Source organism: Pleurodeles waltl, chromosome 9 (assembly GCF_031143425.1).
Source record: "Pleurodeles waltl isolate 20211129_DDA chromosome 9, aPleWal1.hap1.20221129, whole genome shotgun sequence".
Taxonomy (NCBI): Eukaryota; Metazoa; Chordata; class Amphibia; order Caudata; family Salamandridae; genus Pleurodeles; species Pleurodeles waltl.
The window spans coordinates 971,267,568-971,290,136 of NC_090448.1; the positions used below are offsets into that span (position 1 = coordinate 971,267,568).

General features: G+C 45.0%; 1 protein-coding gene across 2 annotated transcripts in view; it reads right to left on the reverse strand.

Annotated features, from left to right (window-relative positions):
* ADCK1 (aarF domain containing kinase 1) overlaps nucleotides 1-22,569 on the reverse strand; it is a 699,440-nt gene that overhangs the window by 53,308 nt on the left and 623,563 nt on the right. For both annotated transcript variants that reach the window (XM_069208397.1, XM_069208398.1), the window contains exon 9: nucleotides 14,695-14,892. In XM_069208397.1, coding sequence (XP_069064498.1) covers nucleotides 14,695-14,892 — 198 coding nt within the window. The remainder of the gene's footprint in view (nucleotides 1-14,694; nucleotides 14,893-22,569) is intronic.

Genomic DNA, 22,569 nt, shown 5'->3' on the forward strand with positions numbered 1-22,569 from the left:
GAAAGATTGTCAATTTCTGGCAGGCTGCAGGGCATTACCATGCTTATTCAGGGCAGTCCTCGCTCCTAGATATACATCAAACATGAATCCCTAGTTCCTAGTGGGCTTTCTGCACCCCGGGATGGGGTGGGGCAGATCGGGGACCACTACACCCCTTAGGGGCTCCATGGCACGAGTAAAACCTGCAGCCAGTTCTGGGTTTTCAGCCATATTTTGCATTCACGAAAAAATTGCTTTACTTTCCCTTTATAAGTATTAGCTTAAGGACCTAAGCATGAAAAGCGCATTGACTAAACATAAAAAAGGTGGTATGTTGCAGAGAGCTATCTGGAAGTCATGAAACCATTTCCCCTTTTTTTGTATGAGCCCAGTCTTTTCTTACACACTCTACATAAAAACAAATAGTGGCAAAACCCTAAGACCTGGAGAGCAGGGTGTGCGTTGGCTTTGAGAGAGAAAGAGAGAAAAAAAGAGAAAAAGAGAGAAAAAAAAAGAGAAAAAGAGAGAAAAAAAAGAGAAAAAGAGAGAAAGAGAGAAAGAGAGAGAGTGTAACACACAGTGCGATATGCCTCCAGCGTTACCTCAGGAATCTTTGGGGCTCCACTTTACACCACCCCAGGACCTGTTGGCAATATATATTTTCAAACATCTTTATTGAAATGATATTGTAAGAGCAACGTTAGAACTTAAGACCAACTTGTGCGCTGTGGTGTTTCACCATGGGAATGTGTGGTAACAGCTCATTTCATTCTGTTTTGAATTCTCACATAGTATCAGATACATGGATAGCAGCCTAGGGAGACTATGGGTTGCCGCAGATCATACATTTTGTTTAAATAGTATCGAGCAGGCAACCCGGGACTGCTTGCTCCAAAGCAAACGCCGCTGTGCATTTTTAAAATTGCCATTTCAAGTGTTTTAGTGCTTATGACACACGAGGATGGTGCTCCATATATTGTCAAATAAACATCTCGTTGCTTTGTTATTCTTTGCCGAGTAAGACTATTAATGAATTTGTACAGCACAGAATTCATGTTCACATTTATTAGGACATGCCTTTGTTTACAGAGACCACACCTCATGTAAAGGGACATAGACATGCTCCTTAGGCCACGCCTTTGTACAGCCCCTCCCATTTCTGCCCATTTAAAGTGTCAGTATTACATGCAGTAAACAAACGCCAGAATATATCGGTAATTTGGTGCTTCCTTCTTTCTCCTCCACGTCGAAGCCAAGCCACCGAGTCTGGTTAATAGTTCCCCCTCCGAGAAGGAGGAGGACGATGCAGTGTAGTCAGATTGTAGGGTGCAGGTTTCTCCAGTGGTTGTCATGCTAGTTGTAACCACAGCACACCCTTTCATTTGAAAGCGAGTAATTGCTACTTTCTCTGGAAAAGAAGGCGATACAGCACATCAGCAATCTGCAGGTGCAAAGTATTCATTTGCTGCAAGCAGGCGGGAAAGGGGAAGACCCGCCCACTCGTTTCCTAGAAACTGCTCCCAGGGGGTTGAGTACCTTACAAGAGGGTGCCTGTCCCTCAGGCCAGTGACGCATCACTTCATCTTGTGGTCAACAGGGCCTCATATTTCTTCCCCAGCAGGAGTTAAGCGGCCTGTCGCACTTGCAAAAGGTGTACACATTGTTTGATCCTGGACAAACCATCATGCCTTCCTAAATTTGACAAGATCTGGTTACTGATGTATGTCCCCTCCAAGGAAATTCAAGGCTTTACCTCCTTAGCTACAGAGGCTACCCCCACCCCATCCACTACCATCACAGGGCTGAGGCCTTTTTGGGTGTTTGTGCAATTCATATTTAAGCCTTCATAACATTTTGCCTCAAATAGTATCCAAGTCATATGTGCATACTTTTCACCCACGTGCTGCAGAGTTTAGATTTACCCAGGATGTAGGGATTCCCCCGAAGGAAACCGAGAAAATAGTCAAAATGAAGCAACATTTTGAAAAAATAGGAACAAACTGCTGTGAAAAACATTTCATTAAAAAATGCCACCAACGAAAGATTTTCTGAGCTGAGATCTCCATCGTCTCAACCTTCAGGAACACGCAGAGTGGTAACATTTTTTTACCACAGTTTTTGCATTTTGACGGTTAATTTTTCTTTTTTTGTGGTTTCTGCCTACTTGCATTTTATGGTGGAAATAGGATTAAAACGCATGGGTAAACTCAAAGCTATATATTTCTGAAAAATATACAATATTCTAAATTCCAAGAGGGCTCATTTGTATAGATCAATAGTGGTTTTCTACAGGAAACTAATAACTGAAAAACAAAAAATGTAAACAAATAGGAAAAAAATAGAAATAGAAAACGTTTTTCGCTATAATAATTTGATCAGATGGAACATTTTAAAAAGTAATACACTGTTAGTTCTGTTATTAGTCTCAGGGATATGTAGTGTTTGTTGAATGTCCAAAAACATGAAATACCCAGAGCCAAAACTGAGCTGCAGTTCATAATGATTATGAATTGTGTACGAATTATGCAGCAATTAATATGGTAACATCTAATGAATGAAAAATGGTTATTAATGAAATGTACACATTTGTAAGTAGGCCCAAGAAAAACTGATTTTAGGAATAGTAGTTATTTGTACAACTCTGAATTTGGGGTTACCAATGAATGCTATTATACGATTCAGAGGGCATTTTGCAAAATGTGTTCTTTCTTGCACAGTGGCTTATATTTAGAAGCCAAAAATGGAAATAAATTCAATTGATAATAACAAATGTTCTATTATTCTGTATTTAGGTAACTAGCCACACAAGTAGAGTACTATTTCATCAGGAGAACTGTAGGAAAGCTGGCTGGTAGGTATTGTTTAAACCCCTGCAGCTTCTAGAACTTTCCCTTAAAAACATGAGGGCAATGTGTGATTGCATCCAAAGTTTTACGTTTATAGGGTAATTTGGGCGAAAATATGTAGCGGAATCCACACCAACCTGAATTCGATAGAGTCTCTAGGTTTCAGAAATGCACAAGGTGTGTAGGGTTCCCTGGCTGCCGGCTGACCCACAGCACAAACACTGCAGCCATTCACCATGGCAAATAAGAGGAAACTGGGATTGAACCCCTCTTTGCCTGCCCAAATGAAAAACTACGGCAAAAACAATCTTTACAATCTGCCCCTCTAGGAGTGCAGAAAGACTGTCATGCCATTTGGGGGTGGGGACGTTGATGGCATAGCCTGATGACAGAGCTGGCTGCCCCACCCCATTTTTCAAAAGCGGTTCTTTACTCTGGTGTGTAGTGGACTTCCTTCCCTTCTCCCTGGGAAGGTTAGATTAAAGATAAAATACCAAAATCACCCCTGTGATGGAGGGCAGCAAGACTGACATGCCTTTGGAGGAGGGAGCACAGTCAGATGCAAGGTGGACTCCCCAACCCCATTTGGTTCAGGAAGTAACTTCCATGCTGTCAAACGAGCTTTCTTCCTCCTGGGGGTGGCGGGTGAATGGGAGTAAATCCCCTAATTACTTCCCAATCAAGCATGACAGACAAACTGTTGTCTTCCTTGGAGTGGAGAATATTTGATCATGCAGGGCCACTACTCCCAAACAAAACCCTGTGGTCTAGTCGATGGAACCCTGCTTGGGGATTGCTCTTTTGGGGTGATCCACAAGCAGGGATCCACATGGGAGAGGTATTGCTGGGAAAGGGACATTGTACTTTTCTAGGGGTACCTGTTCCACTTTAATCAGTGCTCAGGGCGCTCAGTTATGCCACCCTCCCCCAAGACAGATCAAACTGAAAGAAGCTGGCACCTATTGGCACCAAATGCTTTCACTTTCAGTTGTGTGACACCAGCACGCCGACCATCACACAAGCAAATAAATATTACATTTGGGCTGTAAATGAAGCTCCATCTGGGCCCTATGTTCTTTTTAAAAAGAAAATCCTTCTGGTACTGTCAACGGAAGATTTAATTTCCATTAGTGTGATGGACTTGAACAGGTTTGTACAGCCCATTAAAGAGGTTAATAGAGAGAGTTCTACCACCCACGTGCTATATTTTAGGTCTGGGTTTTGACAACAGAGCTGTCAAACGGACCTTTAGTTGACACTATACAGAGTGGGCTGGCTCTGTGTCCACCCCTTTTAAACATTGGCTTTCTTCAATCGAATTATTTAATTCACTGGCCTCAAACTTTGTCAATCACGTCTTGGATAAGTCTAGTGGAGAATTCATCTTTCACATAATGCTATTGGCTGTACGGGTGTATTTGTCTGTATCCACTCAATCACTCGCACTGAACTTCATGCTAAAAACACGGCTGTTTTGGTTACTTTCACTAGACTCATGCTTCAGCGAAGAGCTGAGATATTCCTCAGGGATGTTTCGCTGTGCTATACTAAGTGATGCTAGCATAGCTTAACATGATGGACTTCTTTACATCTGTGGCTCTCTCTTTCCTGCTGGCTCCCTTCTGTGTATCTCACACAAATGAGTTAACCTTGTATGAGTTACACACTAACCCTAATATGAAATAATTTTACATTAACGTAACTAACTTTATTCAGCCATATATTTCTGTTCATGTTAACAAATCCCTAAAGGAAGTGTCTGTCTTTGCGTTTTGAACTTATTTTTCACATCTCGGCAGCACAGACGAAAAACTGTTGATTGGTTTACTCAGCTCAAGTGTTTACATTGTTGTTACAAACTGAAGATTGTCTTCTTCCTTACTCGTAATCTCAGTCTTAGAACAAATCCATGCTTCCTTTGTTTTAATTTAATAGGTATTCCTCATTGCAGAATGATTCATGAAATGCTGTAAACAAGTTTCTTGCCTTTGCTTACTCCGCATACTCCATTCCAACTTTCAGGGGGATCCTTTAGCGGCTGTTGAAATTATTTTTTCTTTTTGTTAATAACCCCTTTCGGACTCTGACTGGGATGCGAGCAGATTTTGCTTGGTTGGGATGAGAGCGGATTTTGTTGAACACAAAAGCTGCTGGTTTTGTCAATGCTAGTTAGAAGTTGTAGCCATATGGGCTCAGCAGATCTCAGCGGCCTTGGAGATCGAGCTTTAAATGGTCTGCCAAAAAGGAACAACAAGGGTGAGTGTACAACATATTGTAGTATTGGGAGGGGAAACATGATCTGACCTATTCAACAAAGAAGAATACTTTCAGCAGCACTGTGAACTCACTGCACTTTATAATCTACTGTCTGGGGTAAACAACGCTAGATCTAGCAGCGATGGCCAGATGCTGTATTATGGTCATATTAGGTAGAAAAAAGGGTTGGGATTCTCTTGAATGTGAAGCTGGAAAGAGCGGGACTAGGCCACTGCACAGATAAGAATTGGTCAAAAGGCAGATTTCGAAGTCAGACAGACTTTTGTAATAAATGTACACCCCAAATAAAACATAGAGGGGACTTTGGGGCCAGCCCTCTTCAGTCACTGCTCTGTTGTTTTGTTGTGCGCATCTTGGTTCGGCCCAGAGGGCAGCTATAGAATGGACAATTGGTCAATGCGCTCCAGCCATTGACTTTGTTGGCAATATCATTTACATTTTGGGTTAGCCTAAAGGACAGCCATTCAATGTCTGGAGTGCCAGGCAGTGAGACTGATGGTATATTACTTGTTTACGTCTGAGTGCGCAATCGGCAGGGGCAAGCACGGAGTTAAAACAGGGTCTGTCTTTGGCCACACACCGGCACATCACAGACCAGCCCTCCAGACAGCTAGGAACTTCTGTGTGTGAGAACAGTTGAGGCTGGAGGCAGTAGCACATCTCCTCCTATGCAGAAGCAGGCTTGGCGGTCAATGCTGCAGTAGCATCTGAGGTACTCCCTAGGGGCGAGCGCGACTTGGGCTGTACTTGCATCACCCCCTGCCTCTCTCAAGAGGTCATCAAATGACGAGTAATTACCAATGCCTGAGATTAGTTCAAGCATTACATCCATCACTTTGTATAATTCAGTGCAATGCCCTAAGTGGAGAGGGTATACCCAGACATGGGTCCCGTGTACAATGTGAAACTGGAACCAAGCTATACGTGGCTCATAAGCTTTAAAAAGGGGAAATTTGGTGCTGGGTTGCTAGTGTTCCAGTTCAGGGATGGCCTGGCTTGGCAGTTCGGGCTGAGCTGTTTCCCGTTCAGGAGAGTCAAGACTGATTTGCATATGGCTGGGTCCAAACTGCGCTGGCATAGTGTGGAAGATAACAATGGACTGGGATGCAGGCCGATTAATTGCTAGTGGCTGTGATTAATTCAAGCATTCCATCCACCACTTTTTTGCATACTTCAGTGAAATGCACTAAGAAGGACAGGCATGGTCAGAGGTGGGTCTTGTGCACACTGTGCCACTGGAACCAAGCTATAGCCGGCTGATCAGTCTAATAAGGGTTAAACTGGTCCTGGGTTGCTTGTGTTTCAGTTCAGGAAGGACCTGGCCATTCAGGCTGGACAGTTCCCATTGAAGCAGGGCCAAGACTGATTTGCATAAGGCTGAGTTCTCAAACTGAGGAGGCATGTTGAGCAAAATAACTATGGACTGGAATGCAGCCTGAATAATTACCAGGGGCTCAGATTCATTAAAGCATGCCATCCATAACTTTTTTGTATACTTCTGTGCACCAAATGAATGACTCTCCAAGGAGTCTTGAGTGTTCAAAAGGGCACACTTGAAAAACTATGTGTGACCTAGTCATTCTATGTGAAACAGATAAACAGACTGCAAATAAATGAAAATGTACGTTCAAGATGAGGCACATGTAAGTCTGCCTCTTCTAGGAGTCGTCTGTTGTTTTTTAAAGTACTGTAATTTAACTCCCCCTCGACCTAAAATAATAAGTGTGCACCAGTGTCTGATAGGCACGCATGGTTGGATTACTGAAACACTGTTAGTGTTTGCATCTATTTCTGTTTGTTGGTTTGTATAGTGCAGCTGAATTGCTATTAGGCTCCAAGGTGACTGCATTAGAAACATACAACAGTTCGCTGCGGAGAGAGAGAGAGAACAATAGTAAAGTAAATGATGAAAGCTACCTGAGAAAAATATAAATATAGGAATGTTTAGAGGTTTAAAATACTTTAGAGTTAATTACAGTTGTTCACTGGCAAGTACATTCAAATAAACATTTATACAGTTATGATAAGAACCAGAATGGTAATAGTCTCGGAAAACGTGTGTTTTTAATTTACATATGAAGAGCATGAGGGGAGGGGCACTGCAGATGTCTGAGGAATAGCTAATCCAGAAGCTGGGTGCTCGCACTGTGAACCTCATGTTGCCTCTGCTCTTGGTTCTAGTCTACAAGTTTTTCATCTGTTAAGTGCAAAGGATGAGGTGGTTGGTGTTTTTATCTTTCTTGTAAGCAAATTGGGTAAGATATTTCAACAGCATAAGTTAAGCAGAGTATCTTGAATTTGATTCTAGTATGGGGAAACATTCTACATTCTTTAGGTCTCGCCCGAGACAGGGCGTGTGCTTTGAGCCTGCCCATTACTTAACATTGGTAAGGGCCTTTGGTTCATCATCACTCCTATTCCCCAGCTTCGGTGCATGCCAGTTTCACTTTCTCTTCGTGTGTTTGTCGCTTCCTTGGAGCACAGACCAAGTACTGCTTCCTGTCAATGGCAGGTGTCCTTCCACTGGTCGGGCACTTCTGAAGGTACTCTTCTTTTAAATTTAAGTTGCAGCTCTCCATGAGAGTGCATGTGTTTAAAGATCATCTCCCCTCCTCCCCCATTCCCACCCAGCATTGTTGCTTGCCCGTCCTCCTCCTGTACTACTGCCCTGTCCTCCCTTCCTGCATTGTTACTTGATCCGTTTCTACCTCTGCCGTTCCACTGCTTGCTCAGTCACCCTCCCATGTTGCTGCCCCACCAACGTTGCTTGCCCTGGCACCTGCACCCTCCTGCGTTATGATTAATATCACTTACGCCTGCACCCTTATCGTTGCTTCCTCCGGGCCCCTCATCCTTACTCCCATCATTGCTAGCCCTGTCCCCTAATACCAGAATAAAAGCATTACAATCTGTCTGCATCTTAGAGCTTTTTCTCCTTATGACTGGCAGAACCGATAGGTAGAGTCTGTGTGAGATCTAGTGGCTTTGTCAATGTTTTTATAGCCATATTGTAAAGCAGCATAAATTAAAGTACCAGTGTTGACTGCATCACAGCACATTTTTTGTTTTTTACTATCAGCCATGCTGCTTTACAGCAGTGCTAAAAACAAATTATCAAGGCCAATAGGGCTTACATTGGCGAGACCTATTGGCTTTGCCAATGCTTGTTTAAATATTCTGCTCAGATTGACTTTTTATAGTCCAAATATGAGGCACTCAGCTGCACGTATGGCCTTTTGTTATCTCCTGGTCTAATATTTTGGGACAATGGGATAACGGGTATTACCACAATGAAGCCAAGATTTAACCAGAGCACATTTTTGGTGACATGCATAATTCTGATAGCAAACTGAACGATTACTTCGATGGGAAACACTCCGAAGATGCCTGTTAATCATACGGCACAGTTGATTGTTTATGATTTTATGCTCTACCTTAGTACTGTGCTGTTTTAAGCTTTTACTTATCATATAAGTTTGCATCTGCGCTGAGCACCCTGAAGTTGAAAATGACGTGGTCTATCGTATCCACAGCCTCAAGTAAAACGTGCAAAGAAATAAAAAAAAATAAAAAACGTCGCAAGAAGAATTCAGTGTCAGGCTGCAGCTTTTTAGGACAACTCTAAGCAGGACAGTGTTTTCCCCTTGAGTCACACCTCTCATGCTGAACTTCTGCTTCACTTCTAGGAGTTACCTCATCTTGCTCGGTGCCTTTGTAGTGAACAAATGAAATTCGGCACAGGCTGCAAGTATTTACAAATCTCAGTTTTCTCTTTCTTTTGAATAGCCTGTGAACTTACAGGCCTTGATTAGGAGGCCCTACGCGGGAGAGGTGCTATTTTTGCAGGTAACAAATTCCAAAACCCGGGTTCTGAATTTAATCGGTGCAATCAATGCTCTTTCTTATAATATGCCTTGTTAAATTGCGAACAGCATGCAGATTTGGTGCTATTTGCATGCCAACCCCCATTACCCAGTTTTTACTGGGAACTGTTTGACCTCCTGGATTTTATCCAGTGGTGCGCACTGCAACGCATCCAGTAGCCTCCGACCCACTTGTAACTGCACCAAGGTTTGTGCAGGAGTTTTTAAGTCAAAGCCTACCACACAGTGCTGCTGTCTGTTTTGCTAACAACATCTTGGGGACATCTGGAAAGCTTCCTTGGGAATGCAATCCACCCACTGCTTACCATTGGCTTTGTGGTTTATATTTGCTGGCTCTATTTGCTTCAGGCTGCCCGGCTTGGGTTCTTCTCTTTCGTTGCGCCCAACCCCTATTTACTGTATTATTTCACCAATGCTGGATTTCCGTGAACAGCCCTTTAAATATTGTTCTCATTTTGCCACATGTGCTGTGCACTCAAGGATAGACATCAAATTTCAGGCTGTCTGCCAGGGAATTTGGTGTTTACTTTTTCGCTCACTTCCAAGTGAGAGGATTTATGTGACAATCATGCTGGGGGGGGGGGGGGGGGAGGTGGGGGGAGGGGAATGGGATGTTGAGAAAGGCTGTACCATGTTATTTTTTTATAGCACACAACAAAAATTAAATGTCTGCAAATTAACTGTCTATATATATTTCAGAATGTATCAATTTAAAAACCACAAATAAAGCACATTTTTTGGTAATTCTCAAGTGTGTAGAAAACAAATATTTTAAGATGATCAAAACAAATCAATACACTAGGTGATGACATTCCCACACATTATTGTTTGTGCGCTGTAAACTTTTATCAGTAAAACTCTGTTTATGCAAACTTAAAGGTCATTTCAATTGAAGATGTGTTGTCCGTAGTGGTAGCACACTACCACACCATGCATACTTCACTTCCCACTGCTCTCTACTCTGCACCACTCCACAACCCTTTAGTCTAATCTGCACCACTCCACACTAAGCTACACCACTCTACTCCACAGCAATCTACATTGCGTGACTGCAAATTCTCTACACCACTCTAATCCACACTACTCTACTATGCATAACTAAACTCTTAACCACTGCACTGTACACTACTCCACTCTGCACCACTCCACAACACTGCTCTCTTTGCCAGTGCACTCCACGCAACTCTAATCTAATCTGCACCCAATACAACTCTACCGTGCAACACTCCACTCTCCTCTGAAACATTCTACTTTACGCCACTGCACTCCGCACTACTTTACACTACATCACTTTACTCAAAACCAATGCACTCTACGTCACTACACTCTAAGCCAATCTGCTCTGCACCATTGCACTCTACACCACTATAATCTGCTCTGCAACAAATTATGCCCCTGCACTCTACACTATTGTACTCTACATTGCTGTACTCCATACCACTCTATTCTACTGTGCACCACTGTACTCTATGCCACCAGACTCTGCACCAGTCTATGCCACTGCGCTCCATACCACTATAATATACATCACTGCGCTCTACAACAGTTTACTCTGTAATACTGCACTCACTACCACTGAACTCTATGCCACTCTACTATCCGCAACTCCACTCTACACCTATGCACTCTACTTTGCACTACTCTACGCCACTGCCCTCTACCCTGCACCACTTGTCTACTCTGCATCACTCTACAACACTGCTCTCTCTGCCACTGAACTCTACTCCACCCTTCTCTGCACCACCACACTATGCCACTTCACTTTATTCTGCACCACTATACTCTCTGCCAATGCACTGTACGTCACTACACTCTATGCCACTCTACGCCAATCCACTCGGTCACTCTATAATCTACTCTGCACTACTGCTCTATATGACACTGCACTATACTCTGAAAAATATCTACTCTATGCCACTGCACTCTACACCACTCTATTCCACTCTGCGCCATTCCACTCTACGCCACTGAAATCTTTCCTGTGCCACTCTTGTCTGTGCTGCTGCACTCTACGCCGATGCAGTCTACACCACTTTGCTCAAAACCAATACACTTGTGCCTCAGCAACCCATGCAAATCTACTCTGTACCACTGCACTATACACCACTATACTCTGCTCTGCAACACCCTGCGCCACCGCACTCTATGCCACTTTACTCTACAGCACTGCACTCTAAACTGCACCACTCTACAACGCATTCTGCAGCACTCTACTCTGCAGCACTGCACTCTTTGCACTGAACTCAGCGCCACTCTATTCTACACCACAGCACTCTACTCTGTACCACTCTACGCAACTTTACTGCACTCTATGCAATGCACTCTACGCCACTAATATACTGTGCACCACTGCACTTGATGACACTGCACTCTACGCCACTTCACTTTACACCTCTCTACTCTATATCACTGTACTCCATGCCAGTGCACTCTCTTCCCCCACTCTACTATGCACCACTGCACTCTTCCTCACTGCACTCTACACCAATCCAGCCTAGGCCACTCCACTCTGTACCACTTCACTCTATACCACTCTTCTCTGCAACACTGCACTCTATGCCACTATTTTATGCCCTGAACCACTCCACGCCACTTCACTCTACTCTGAAACAATATACTCTACACCACTGCACTCTACACCATTCTACTCCACTCTGCACCACTCCATTTTATGCCACTGCACTCTATGCCGCTCTACTCTGCACCTCTCTACTACTCTACACAGGTGCACTCTACGTCACTACTCTATGCCACTGCATTCTAACTTGCACCACGCCACTCTGCCACTTCACTCTACTGTGAAACAATCTACTATATGCCACTGCACGCTGTACTCTATGCCACTGCAGTGTAAGCCACTCCACTCTATGCCACTGTGCTCTATACTGCGCTACTCTACACCGATCTGCTCTATGTTACTCTACTGCACGCAACTGCACTCTACGCCGCTCTACTCTGCACCTCTCTACTCTACGCAGGTGCAATCTACGCCACTACTCTATGCCACTGCATTCTGCCTTGCACCACTCCACTCTACACCACTTCACTCTACTGTGAAACAATCTACTATATGCCACTGCACGCTGTACTCTATGTCACCGCACTCTAAGCCACTCTAAGCCACACCACTCTATGCCACTGTTCTCTACACTGCGGTACTCTATGGCATTTTTCTCTACACCGCACAGTTCTATGTCACTCTATTCGACGCAACTGCACTCTACGTCAATGCACTCAACACAACTTTACTCAAAACCAATACACTCTATGTCAAATACTTTGCACCACTGCAATCTATGCCACTATACTCTATAACTCTCTACCCGACTGCAGGCTATGCTACACCGCTCTACACCATTGCACTCTACATCACTGCACTTTACGCCACTCAATTCTACTCTGCACTACTGTACTCTACACCACTGCTCTCTGCACCACTTCACTCTAGGCCTCTGCACTCTATGCTGCACCACTCAACTCAATGCCACTACACTCTGCATTACTCCACACCACTCTAATCTATTTTGCACCACTGCGCACTACGATACACCTCTGCACTACTCCACTCTCTGCCACTTCACTCTACTCTGGAGAATCTGCTCTACAGCACTGCACTGTATGCCACTGCAATCTACATCACTGCACTCCACACCATCGCACTCTACATCACAGTACTCTACTCCAATCTGCTCTGCACCACTGTAATTTATACCACTTCCGTCTAGGTCACTCTACTCCACTTGAAGACACTCCAATCTGACACTATACTCTATAATACTCCACTCTGACACTCTACTCCATTAAATTCTACTCCACTCTATGCCACTCCAATTTATAAAACTCTAGGCAACGTCCTCTAAGCCGCTCTTTGCCCTTTTACTCCACTCTAATCTACACCACTCCACTCCACCACTATATGCCACTCCATTCTATGCTACACCACTCTAGGACACTCCACTCTATGACACACTACTCCACCCAACTCTACATCCTTCCATTCTACAACACTCTAAACCACTCTATGCCACTCACACTTCACACCCCTCACCTCTACACCACTCAATAACACTTCGGTACCACGCCACTCTCCTTTAGCCCACTAACATTTAGCCATGTTGAACAGCAACCATGCTGGTATACAACATGGCGAAAACATATTGGCAAAGCCAATAGTTCTTGTATAGGCCAGACCTATTAGTTTTTCCAATGCTTGTTAAATACTGCGGCACTCTTAACTGAGGCCTTAATCCAAAACATATTTGATGTGTTAAAAGCGGAATTGGAGAGAGGCTGCGCCAGAGGTTATGCCGGAGTAGCAAAGTCTTTTAACCAAGGCGAAAATGTCTTCTTCATGGATGGTTGTAACACAATCACAGATAGAAACAAGCTCTGGCAGAGCCAATAGGTCTGACATTGACTACCTGCTATTTCTCTTTGTCAATGGTTGTTTTGCTTTTTCATTTTTATTATAAAACTTTTAGGTTGGGGGAGACAATGGTCCTTCTTAATGTTAAAAATGAATCCTCGGCAAAGAGCAAAAATATATTTTTTCCTCTAAAAAAATCACACACTGCCAGATTAGTCACTAGTACTGACGGGAACTTCCTTGTGTGCAGATGTGCTCAGAGCAAAATGTCGTCACTCATAACTAAGTTAACCAATGGCTGAAGTGGGCTGACCCGTTTCCCTGTATTCACAGAGGGGGGAAGAAAAATATGAATGACAGCCAAAGACCAACAGATGAAGGGTCACTAGAAGTAAGTAGATTTTATGAAAGTTTAGTAAAAGCTACAGGTCTTGGCTAATGCCAGTCTTAATAAAGGAGCGATGCTGAAAATGTCAAGGGGTTTAAAGGTCAACCTTGCTGTAACATCAAAACATACGCATATAAAAGTCCTATGAGACAACAGGTGAAAGACTGGCAAATCCTACGGACAGCATGCCTTGCAAAAGACCCACTGAAGTTAACGATTGTTTAAGTACATTAGCCCACACTATGGTACTGCATTTGTGCATAGTAGCAGACACATTTTAGAAGTAAACTTGTGGGGAGTATCCATTTCCTTATTTCAAGAAAACTTAATTCTTAAAAAAATAAGCACTGAAAAATCACTAAAAGACAATAGTTACTGAAATAACTGTTTATTCAAAAAACCCACAAAATTGGTCAATGCAGGTGCAATAACAGAGACCGGCTATCAGGCTCTTACACAGAACCATAGTTATAACATGCATTAGCAAAACCAATAGGTCTGAAAATGGCCACCAGCACTTTGGCGATGCTTATTTTGTTTTGGTATATTTAAACGTTATGGTAAGGGAAGCTGTGGTACCAGAAAGCAGACGCTGCCATGGCCGTTTGTGGCACTTAAGGGAGCTACTTTGCAAGTGGATGTCTTCCTTGTGGAAGGTCAGAAAGCAAATAATCAGTGAAGTTAGTCAACGGCTTCAGTTGAATGACCCATTACCTCATGCTGCCAGCAGTAGTGTGCAGAAGAAAAACTTGAATAATAGACGACTGGATAAGGAGGGCTGGCTGAAAGGACCCATCAGTAAATATTTTATACATATAATTTTAGTAAAATAAAAAGGCCTGTCCTACAAATGACAGAGAAAGGTGATAAATAGGGCGAAACAGAACAGAAAGACATATAGACCTGTACATGGAAAATGGGCATGCAGAAAAGCAGGGACATGAGATCACTTACCTCGGCATTGGTCACAGGAACTCGGTCAATGCCGCCGCTGACTGATTCCCAGGACCTAGCAGTAATCATGCAGGCCAAGAGGGGGTACATGTTTCCAGCTCCAAGCTCCTGACTGTACTTCTGCACTCGCTTCATGTCGGCTTTGATCAGGGCCTGCCAGAGCCGGCAGTAATCCATGCGGAACTTTTCAGACAAGACCTAAGAGGATAAGGAAGCAAAGAGTCAAATTCTAGGCGATGCGAGAGGCAGGGAGGGAAACAAGATGCCAGGGGAGCCAGGAGAGGGGTATGGCCAGGGGTTAGATAAGGAACGAGGGAAGGAACGGGACAAAGCCTGGCAAGGGGAAAGGAAGTGAGAAACACAGCGAGAAGCAAAGAAAGAGGCATGCAAGAACGGAGGCAGGAAGAGAGACAAAGGACATGTTAAGGTGAAAAGAAATTCACTAACCAAGTAGTGAGACAAAGGAGGGTGTCAAATGAGAGAGGCAAAAAAGATCGAAGGAATGAAAAAATTATGAAGAGCGGTTAGGTCAAGGGTCAGAGAAAGAGGCAAAATAGAAGTGAGACAATGAGAGTAGTAGAGGCAAGGAGCAAGGGAGGTAGTGAGGCGAGGAGCGAGACGGGACGCTTGGAAAAAGATAAAGAAAGGGGTCACAAACAATGCAAACAGTAAGGAAAACGACCGGGGCATAAGGACAGGCAAGGGCCACGGCAAGAAGGCAAGAAAGGTGTAAGTCGAGTTAGGAGAGCATGACAAGGAAGAAAGTGAGGAGCAAGAGAAGGTAGAAACCAAGAAGCGAGGTAATGAATGAGGTAAACAGTGAGGCAAAGAAGAGAACAAAACTAGAGCTGAGGCAAGAAATGAAGCAAGTGGTGAAGAAAAGAGTGAGGCACGACATGAACCAAGAAGAGTGGCAGTGACAGAGACAGGGCAATGCCAAAGGGAAGGCAAATAATGAGTCTAAGGACATGCTGAGGGAAGGTGCCTCCCGGGGAACAAAATAAGAAGCAAGCCTAGGAGATAGCTAGAACTACAGCTAAGGGTAATGAGAGATGCAAATGGTGAAGCAACGAGCGAGCAAAAGAGTCAAGGAGCGCAGCAATGGAGGGGAGATGGCCGAAGAAACAAGCCCAGCAAATAATAAGGAAAGGAATGAAAAGTGAAAATTGTGGTAACAACCAGACTGAGACAATACGAAAACCAAGAGGAGAAGCTAGAGGCAAGGAAGGCAAAACAAGGCCAAGGAGCAAAATAAGATGTAAGGAGGAGGAACAAGGACAAACCAATGGCACAGCAGCGCGAGACAAGGGATAAGTTAATAATTGAAACAAGGGGCAAAGTGAAACATTATGGCACAATCTGGGCAAGGATTAAGGCAACGGTAGTGTGAAGGAATGAATTAAGGGGCAATGCATACAATGAAGCGCAAGGCGATATGAAGATGGATACAAGGAGGAAAACAAATAATGAGGCAAGGAATAAAACAAAGCATGATGCAACGAATGAAACAACTGTCAGGCAAGGCACCAACCTAGGACAAAGAAGAAAGAAAGGAAACAGCTCAGGAGTGGGAGAGGGAATAAATCAAGGAGCGAGGCAAACGAAAAATAAGACATAGTGCTTAGAATACACCAAAGAGTGAGCTACAGAATAAGTAAAAAAGTAAAAAAAAGAATATAGTAAAGTAAAATGATGCAAGAAGTAAAATAAAAATGAGGGAAGGAATAAGAACAAGGAGCAAGGCAAAAGCCTATACAAGTAATACATTCATGAGAGAAATACACATCAATGAAAGGAACGAGATAAGTAGAACTGAAGGAATGAGGTAAGGAGAAAAAGTGAGAAACATGAGGCAAGAAGTCTGATAAAGGAATAGAGTAAACAGGCGCAGATGATAATAAAAAAACAACAACATTTTAACAGACACTAACATGTGGCCATTTAAAACCATGTTTCGCTACATATGACTCCTATTCAGGTGGTAGGGCCTAGTTCCTGTTACAGACATATGGGATATAGTCGTATTTTACACAGTGTGCACTACAAACCAAATAATCTCCTGGTGCTTTAATAATATCTGTTAATATTAGCCAACTTAATAGAACTCACAGCGAGAAGGTCAAAAGATCAAGGGCATGATTAAGAGTTTGGCAGGTGGGGCACTGAGTCACAAAAGTGACAGATTTCCCATATCCCATATTACAAGTAAATTGGCTATATAATGCACTTGTGATAAGGAAGGAAGGAAGGGCATAACACAGGCACCTGTGGTGCAGGGGGTCCCCACCCTTCCAGGGTACCCCCCCAACCATTCAAGTAGGGCCCCATTTAGCCCAAGGTTAGTGAATATCTTTTAGATATAGGAGACTCTTGGGCCTTTCATTATATTGTGCAGGTGGCCCCAACATTTTCTGTTACACCACTGTACAGAGCACTGGATATTCATCACATTTGTCACAGAGTATCCCATTTGCCAAACTGTAAATCAGGCCCTATGTTGCTTATCTTTGGTAACATTCTTTCTGACAGATATGTTGGACTCCCACAGACCATTTATTGAAACCTATTCCCAGGCATCACACTGGATCGAGGAAGGTTTTCTTAATTAATCTGCGTCACTTGTCATGTGGTGCTACCCCAATCGAAAGCAGCATCTTTTAGCTCCACCAGAAATTATGTTCCTACTGCCTTAAAATATACTACATGCAAGTTGAGATCTGTCCTGGCCACTTTCCAAGTACCCAACAAATCTAAAGAGGAATAAACGACAGAGTGAAAACATTAAATAATTGCATAAAATGCTTCAAACAAGGAGGATGGGAGGAACTAAGGTGTCTGCAAGTTGTCATATTCATCAGAAAGAATGTTGCCAAAGGTAGGTAAGCTGGTCTTCCAAAAGACATTAAAGCTGTCAGATCCCTTAAACGTTATGTTTTCCACAAAATGAGTGGATTGAGGATAAAGTAGGAAAAGACTGCTACACTTCCATGACAAACTAAGCCTGAACATGGCTCCCACCGCAACACAATAATGCTGAAAGAAGTCATATCAGGCTGGCAGATGACTGCAGCTGTGCTTGAAGCAGCAGCACAGGCCTCTCCTGGGCCGCCAGCCGGGCACCTTCCTCCACGGCACAGCTCACCCTGGCTCTCACTCAATGCAGCCATAACAATGGAGGCCCCAACACCCACCTACGTCAAGGGGCAGAGGTTTCAACACCATGGAGCTGGGACACCATCGACACTGCAGAGCTCTGGGTCCATGGGAGGACCTGACCTAAGTGGAGTGTAGCAGCTCATCCAGGGCCTCTGTGAACCACCTCACTCTCAGGCACAGCTATGAGACATCCCTCAGCCTCACTGCACCCCCACAAACCCCTAGGAGATCCTGGGCATGGCTGTAGATAACTCCAGCAATTGTCCCTTGGACTCCCTGTTGGCTGCCCCTGCCTGAGCGCGTGGCCTTGGGCACCTTTCAAGTCAGCATCCTAGCAGCTCTGGAGAGACAGGGGGCTACATAACAACCTGCTCAGGACGGAGCTGCTGGAGCTCCTACGGCATGGTGAGGACCACAATGGGGGACCCCTCTTCCCTCAGCAGACAAGAGATGCACTGCGAACACAGATAATGAGCCTGGGCCCTCCTAAGGAAGGCACATCAGGAGGAGTGAGTGTTGCATCCCCGCCCTTGACCTGTTACCATACCCCCTTAAATCCCACAGACAATAACTGTAGAGACAGACTGCCACGTCTACAGGGAGTGCATGTTACTCCCTCACGCCTGCCTCAGCTAACCCACTTCGCCCTGCTATAGCATCACAAGCAGAAGATACAGACAGGGGAGCCATCTCCCCTACCACTGCTCCACAACTTGTGCCTGGCCCAGACTATAGCCAGGAGGAGACCTGTTTTATTAACTATTGTGGCCTGACAGCAGAAACTGGCCTTCACCTGCCACCTATAGCCCGGAGCTGAATATCTGCCCAAGAGGGCCTTTCAGACTTAGCTCCACCAACCCTCCACCATTATTATGACCAGACGCTGCAAGGGGCACCTGGGCTCATGATCACCACAGAGATTCATTGAGGGTTCATTGAACAGTGCTGGCTGAACAACGTCCAGCTTGCTTGCTCCGCAGGAGCGAGCAAGAGGAAGCCCACCTCACCTCTTACCTGACTAAGAAGAGGTTGACGCAGGCCCTTCATTGCACCCTCAGTGAGACTCGCCTTCACCTTCCCTCTTCCCTTGACCAGGGGGCTTGTTCTGTTTGCCTTGGGTGCCGAGATCCTGAACCCATGTATTCTGTCTACACCCGTTCCCCCTCGCATGTGGACCCATCGGCAACCGGACCACCAGCTGCTCTTCTCAGAGGCAGTGTGATGCTCCCAGCTGCTTCCAAAAGCAACCCCCCACCGCCCGCACCGGTGACACCTGTACTCACTGGACCAGACATGGAGGTGTTTCTCAAAGTCATTTCATCCATCAGATTCACCATCACAACAATGGATGCTAAAATCTCTGATCTCACGTCAGAGGTTAACCCTATCAGGCATGACATGTTGACAATATGTACAAGACTGGATGGGGTGGACAACTCGCTGGACACCATCAAATCCCCGTATGGTCATCTCCCTGACTAAGGGCGAGACATTGAGTTTTTCTACCACAGAATGACTGACTCAGAGGGCAGGGTGAGAAGGGATAATTTCCAGCTCTATGGAGTGCTTCAGGGTGTGGAAACAAACTCGGACATGATAGCGTTTTTAACATGAATGTTCCCAGATCTCCTTCATCTGTGCCTCCAGGAGGCTTTTGAATTTCAGTGGACACACAGAATCCAATCCCACCACAACTCCAATACAAAGACCCCTCGCCCAATCACTGCCTGCGATGTGCACCACCAGCACACACAAGCAATCCTCCTGGCATCCAGATTAGCTTCAGAGCCCCTCTTCATTGGCGTCAGCAGGATTTCATTCCCAATGGGTTACTCAGCAGCAAGCAACACCCGGCGCAGGAGGTTTTTGGAACTCCATCCTAGGATGAGACACAGATTTAAAATACAGTTCACTGGGACAGGGTAGAATAAGGTGAACCAGGAATTTTGGGGGAAACCAGTAACTTAGAATCCTTCCTGGAGTCACTGATGGAGACTCCAATGAACATGGCCTAATTGGTCTTTAAAGGCGGCACCAACTAGGATGACTCGCTCTCCACTTGGAAACCCCCTCGCTACCAACCCTGGCCCCTTGGAGTGGAGGGGCCACCCAGAAGGGAATCAGACAAAGCTGTGCTCCATCAAATGATGGAGGGACTCCATAATGACTTGGACAAAGACAAATCGCCCTACCCACTGAAGCACCTGACCGATGCAACTCTTATTGTCTGTTTTCAATCCCCATTTACTATGAGTGTTTATGCGTTTGAAGTTCTAAGATGATTGAATACAAAGTCACAAAAACCAAGGAGGTGGAGTCGATTTAGCCAACCCTTCCCTGTGGCCCCTCCAACCTGCCAGATGCACCAACCGGACGCAATCCTGCGACACTGGGCACCTTCCCATTTTTCAGCCTGCAACCTGGAACTGGGTGTGTATGCGGCACCACCTTAATCTTAGTCTAGCTTCTCTCCCCTTTCCCTACTGCAGAGATCCCCTTACCCATGCTGGCCACACATGGTATGGCCCTTCCAATTTTCATGGCCTGGCAGCCTATCCACCACTCATCACTACATTCCTCCTTCGCCAATGAAAGCCTAAGATATTTCCCCACCCGTCCCTCATATCCGGCAGATAGGGTGGGCTCTGACTTGGCATAGGCACAAGCTTGAGTTTGAAAAATGCTAGTCTCTCCTCTCATTTTCTCCACAGTTCTGCTTTCCCTTTTTTCCCCCCTTACTCTCCTCCTCCTCCTCCTTCCTTCCCCCCCAGGCCTCTCCCTCTACCTCAGCTCCAATGGCCTCGGCGACATATGTCTCTGTGAGACTCTTCTCTCCCCCCCCTTCAGTGTCTCCGGCTTTGTCTCTAAAACCAGCCCTCGGATTGCCTGTGCCCCTAGCAGCAGGGTCCATGAAAGTTAATGGTTTGATCCAGTAAAACAAACAAGAAAGGTTTAGATTACTTACACACCAAATGGACATACATAGCCCTACTTCAAGAAACACATTTCTATTCCCCGAAGAATCAGCCAAGTTAGGGTGACACTGGGTAGGCAGAGTCATCAGCAGTAGTAGGATCGTTAAGGGTGCAGGGAAGACTTCCAGAGCAACAGACTGCTCCAATAAGTACAGTTGCACTACTGATACAGTGGACCTTGGCCAACCAAGTTCTGCAGATGTGGACGGATGTGGAGGGTAGAAGTGTCTTAGCAAATTACGCATATGATCCATATTAGTGGGATCATCAATGCCCCTGTAGCTGACAAAGCTCAATTTATGGATTGCCTTTCACAGTTACTGCAGAAGTTTTGGAGGGCATCTGTCTTTATAGGGGGTGGCTGGAATCTGGCTCCAGACTCAATCCTGGACAGGTCTGGGTGGATGGACGTTCAAAACAGATGTGCCAGGACTCTACTCTGTGTCCTCTGACAGCCAAGCTCTCTTTGATGTTGGTACTTTCTCTACCCGCCCGATAGGGACTATACCTTCCTCTTTTGAACCCGCAGGACTCAGTTCTGCATAGACTACTTTTTACTACAAGGAAGCTTACTCCAACAGAGGGTACACTGTGATATTCTGGATGGGTGTATTGCAGAGCATGCCGGTCTGCCTCAATTTGGACCTATGGGTCATCCCATGCATCCAATCTGGTGGAGGATGAAGGCATTTGCTTACAGAAGACCGGAGAGCAAGGTGCAGCTACGTAATCACCTCCGTACGGACTTTAGAGATGAGGGCTCTGTGGGCTCTCACAGATTCCTATCGGCGGCATACAAGGTGACACTGCCGGGGCGATGTTGCAGGACTCTGTGCTAGCGAAATGCAAGACACACTCGGGCCTTAATTCTCTAGAGAATGAGGTACAAACCCTCACAGCCTGCTACTTGGAGACCCCTATGCAAGCTCAGCGCATCTGATTGGATCGGCCAAAGATTCAATTAATTTTCTTCATTACAACTGCAGCAGAGACGTCTGCTGGTGTTGATATGAGCATAGGGAAAAGGCCGGAAGCATACTGGCTTCTCAACTGCAGTAGCAAGAATCCCAGCAACGACTGTGGATATCTTAGGGGCCTAATTCAGGCCCCCTATACTCACTAGAAATGGATGGCTGCCTCTACCGAAGCAAGCGTTTTCTCATATCTTTACATCACCCAACTCTGAACAACAAAGACTGGACGGTCCTTGAGGGAGCATTCACAGAAGAAGAGGTAGCAAAGGTTATAACATGGATTCCCATCTGTAAATCCCATGGGGAAGATGGGTTCACCGGTGAGCGCGACAAAAGCACGAGAACCACCCTTACACCTCATCTTCCCTGGGCCCGCATTGAGGAGACTGGAGGAGAATCACTAGGGGTCATATTTAGTAAGGCATTTACTACCTTTCTCCCCAGAGGCCATAAGGACCCTTTTTGACTGTCCTCAATAGCAGTGGTTATGTCCATCATGGAAGATTTCTCAAAGCTGTTGGGCTACAGAGTTAACTGGGCAAACATATACAAATATGTAAGCTGTACCTCAAAATTCACCTTGGCTTTACAAAATCAACAGTACACACACACTTCGAAAATGATCTGAAATAGTTATTAAGTTCAATGTCCAGTGGTACTGGCCATGCTGTTAGAAGTACAGTTCCACAGATCATAGAAAAAACTTTTTAACGAGCCAAAGATGGCACAATAATAACATAATGACTATTTCTAGATCTGAAAAAAGGAGG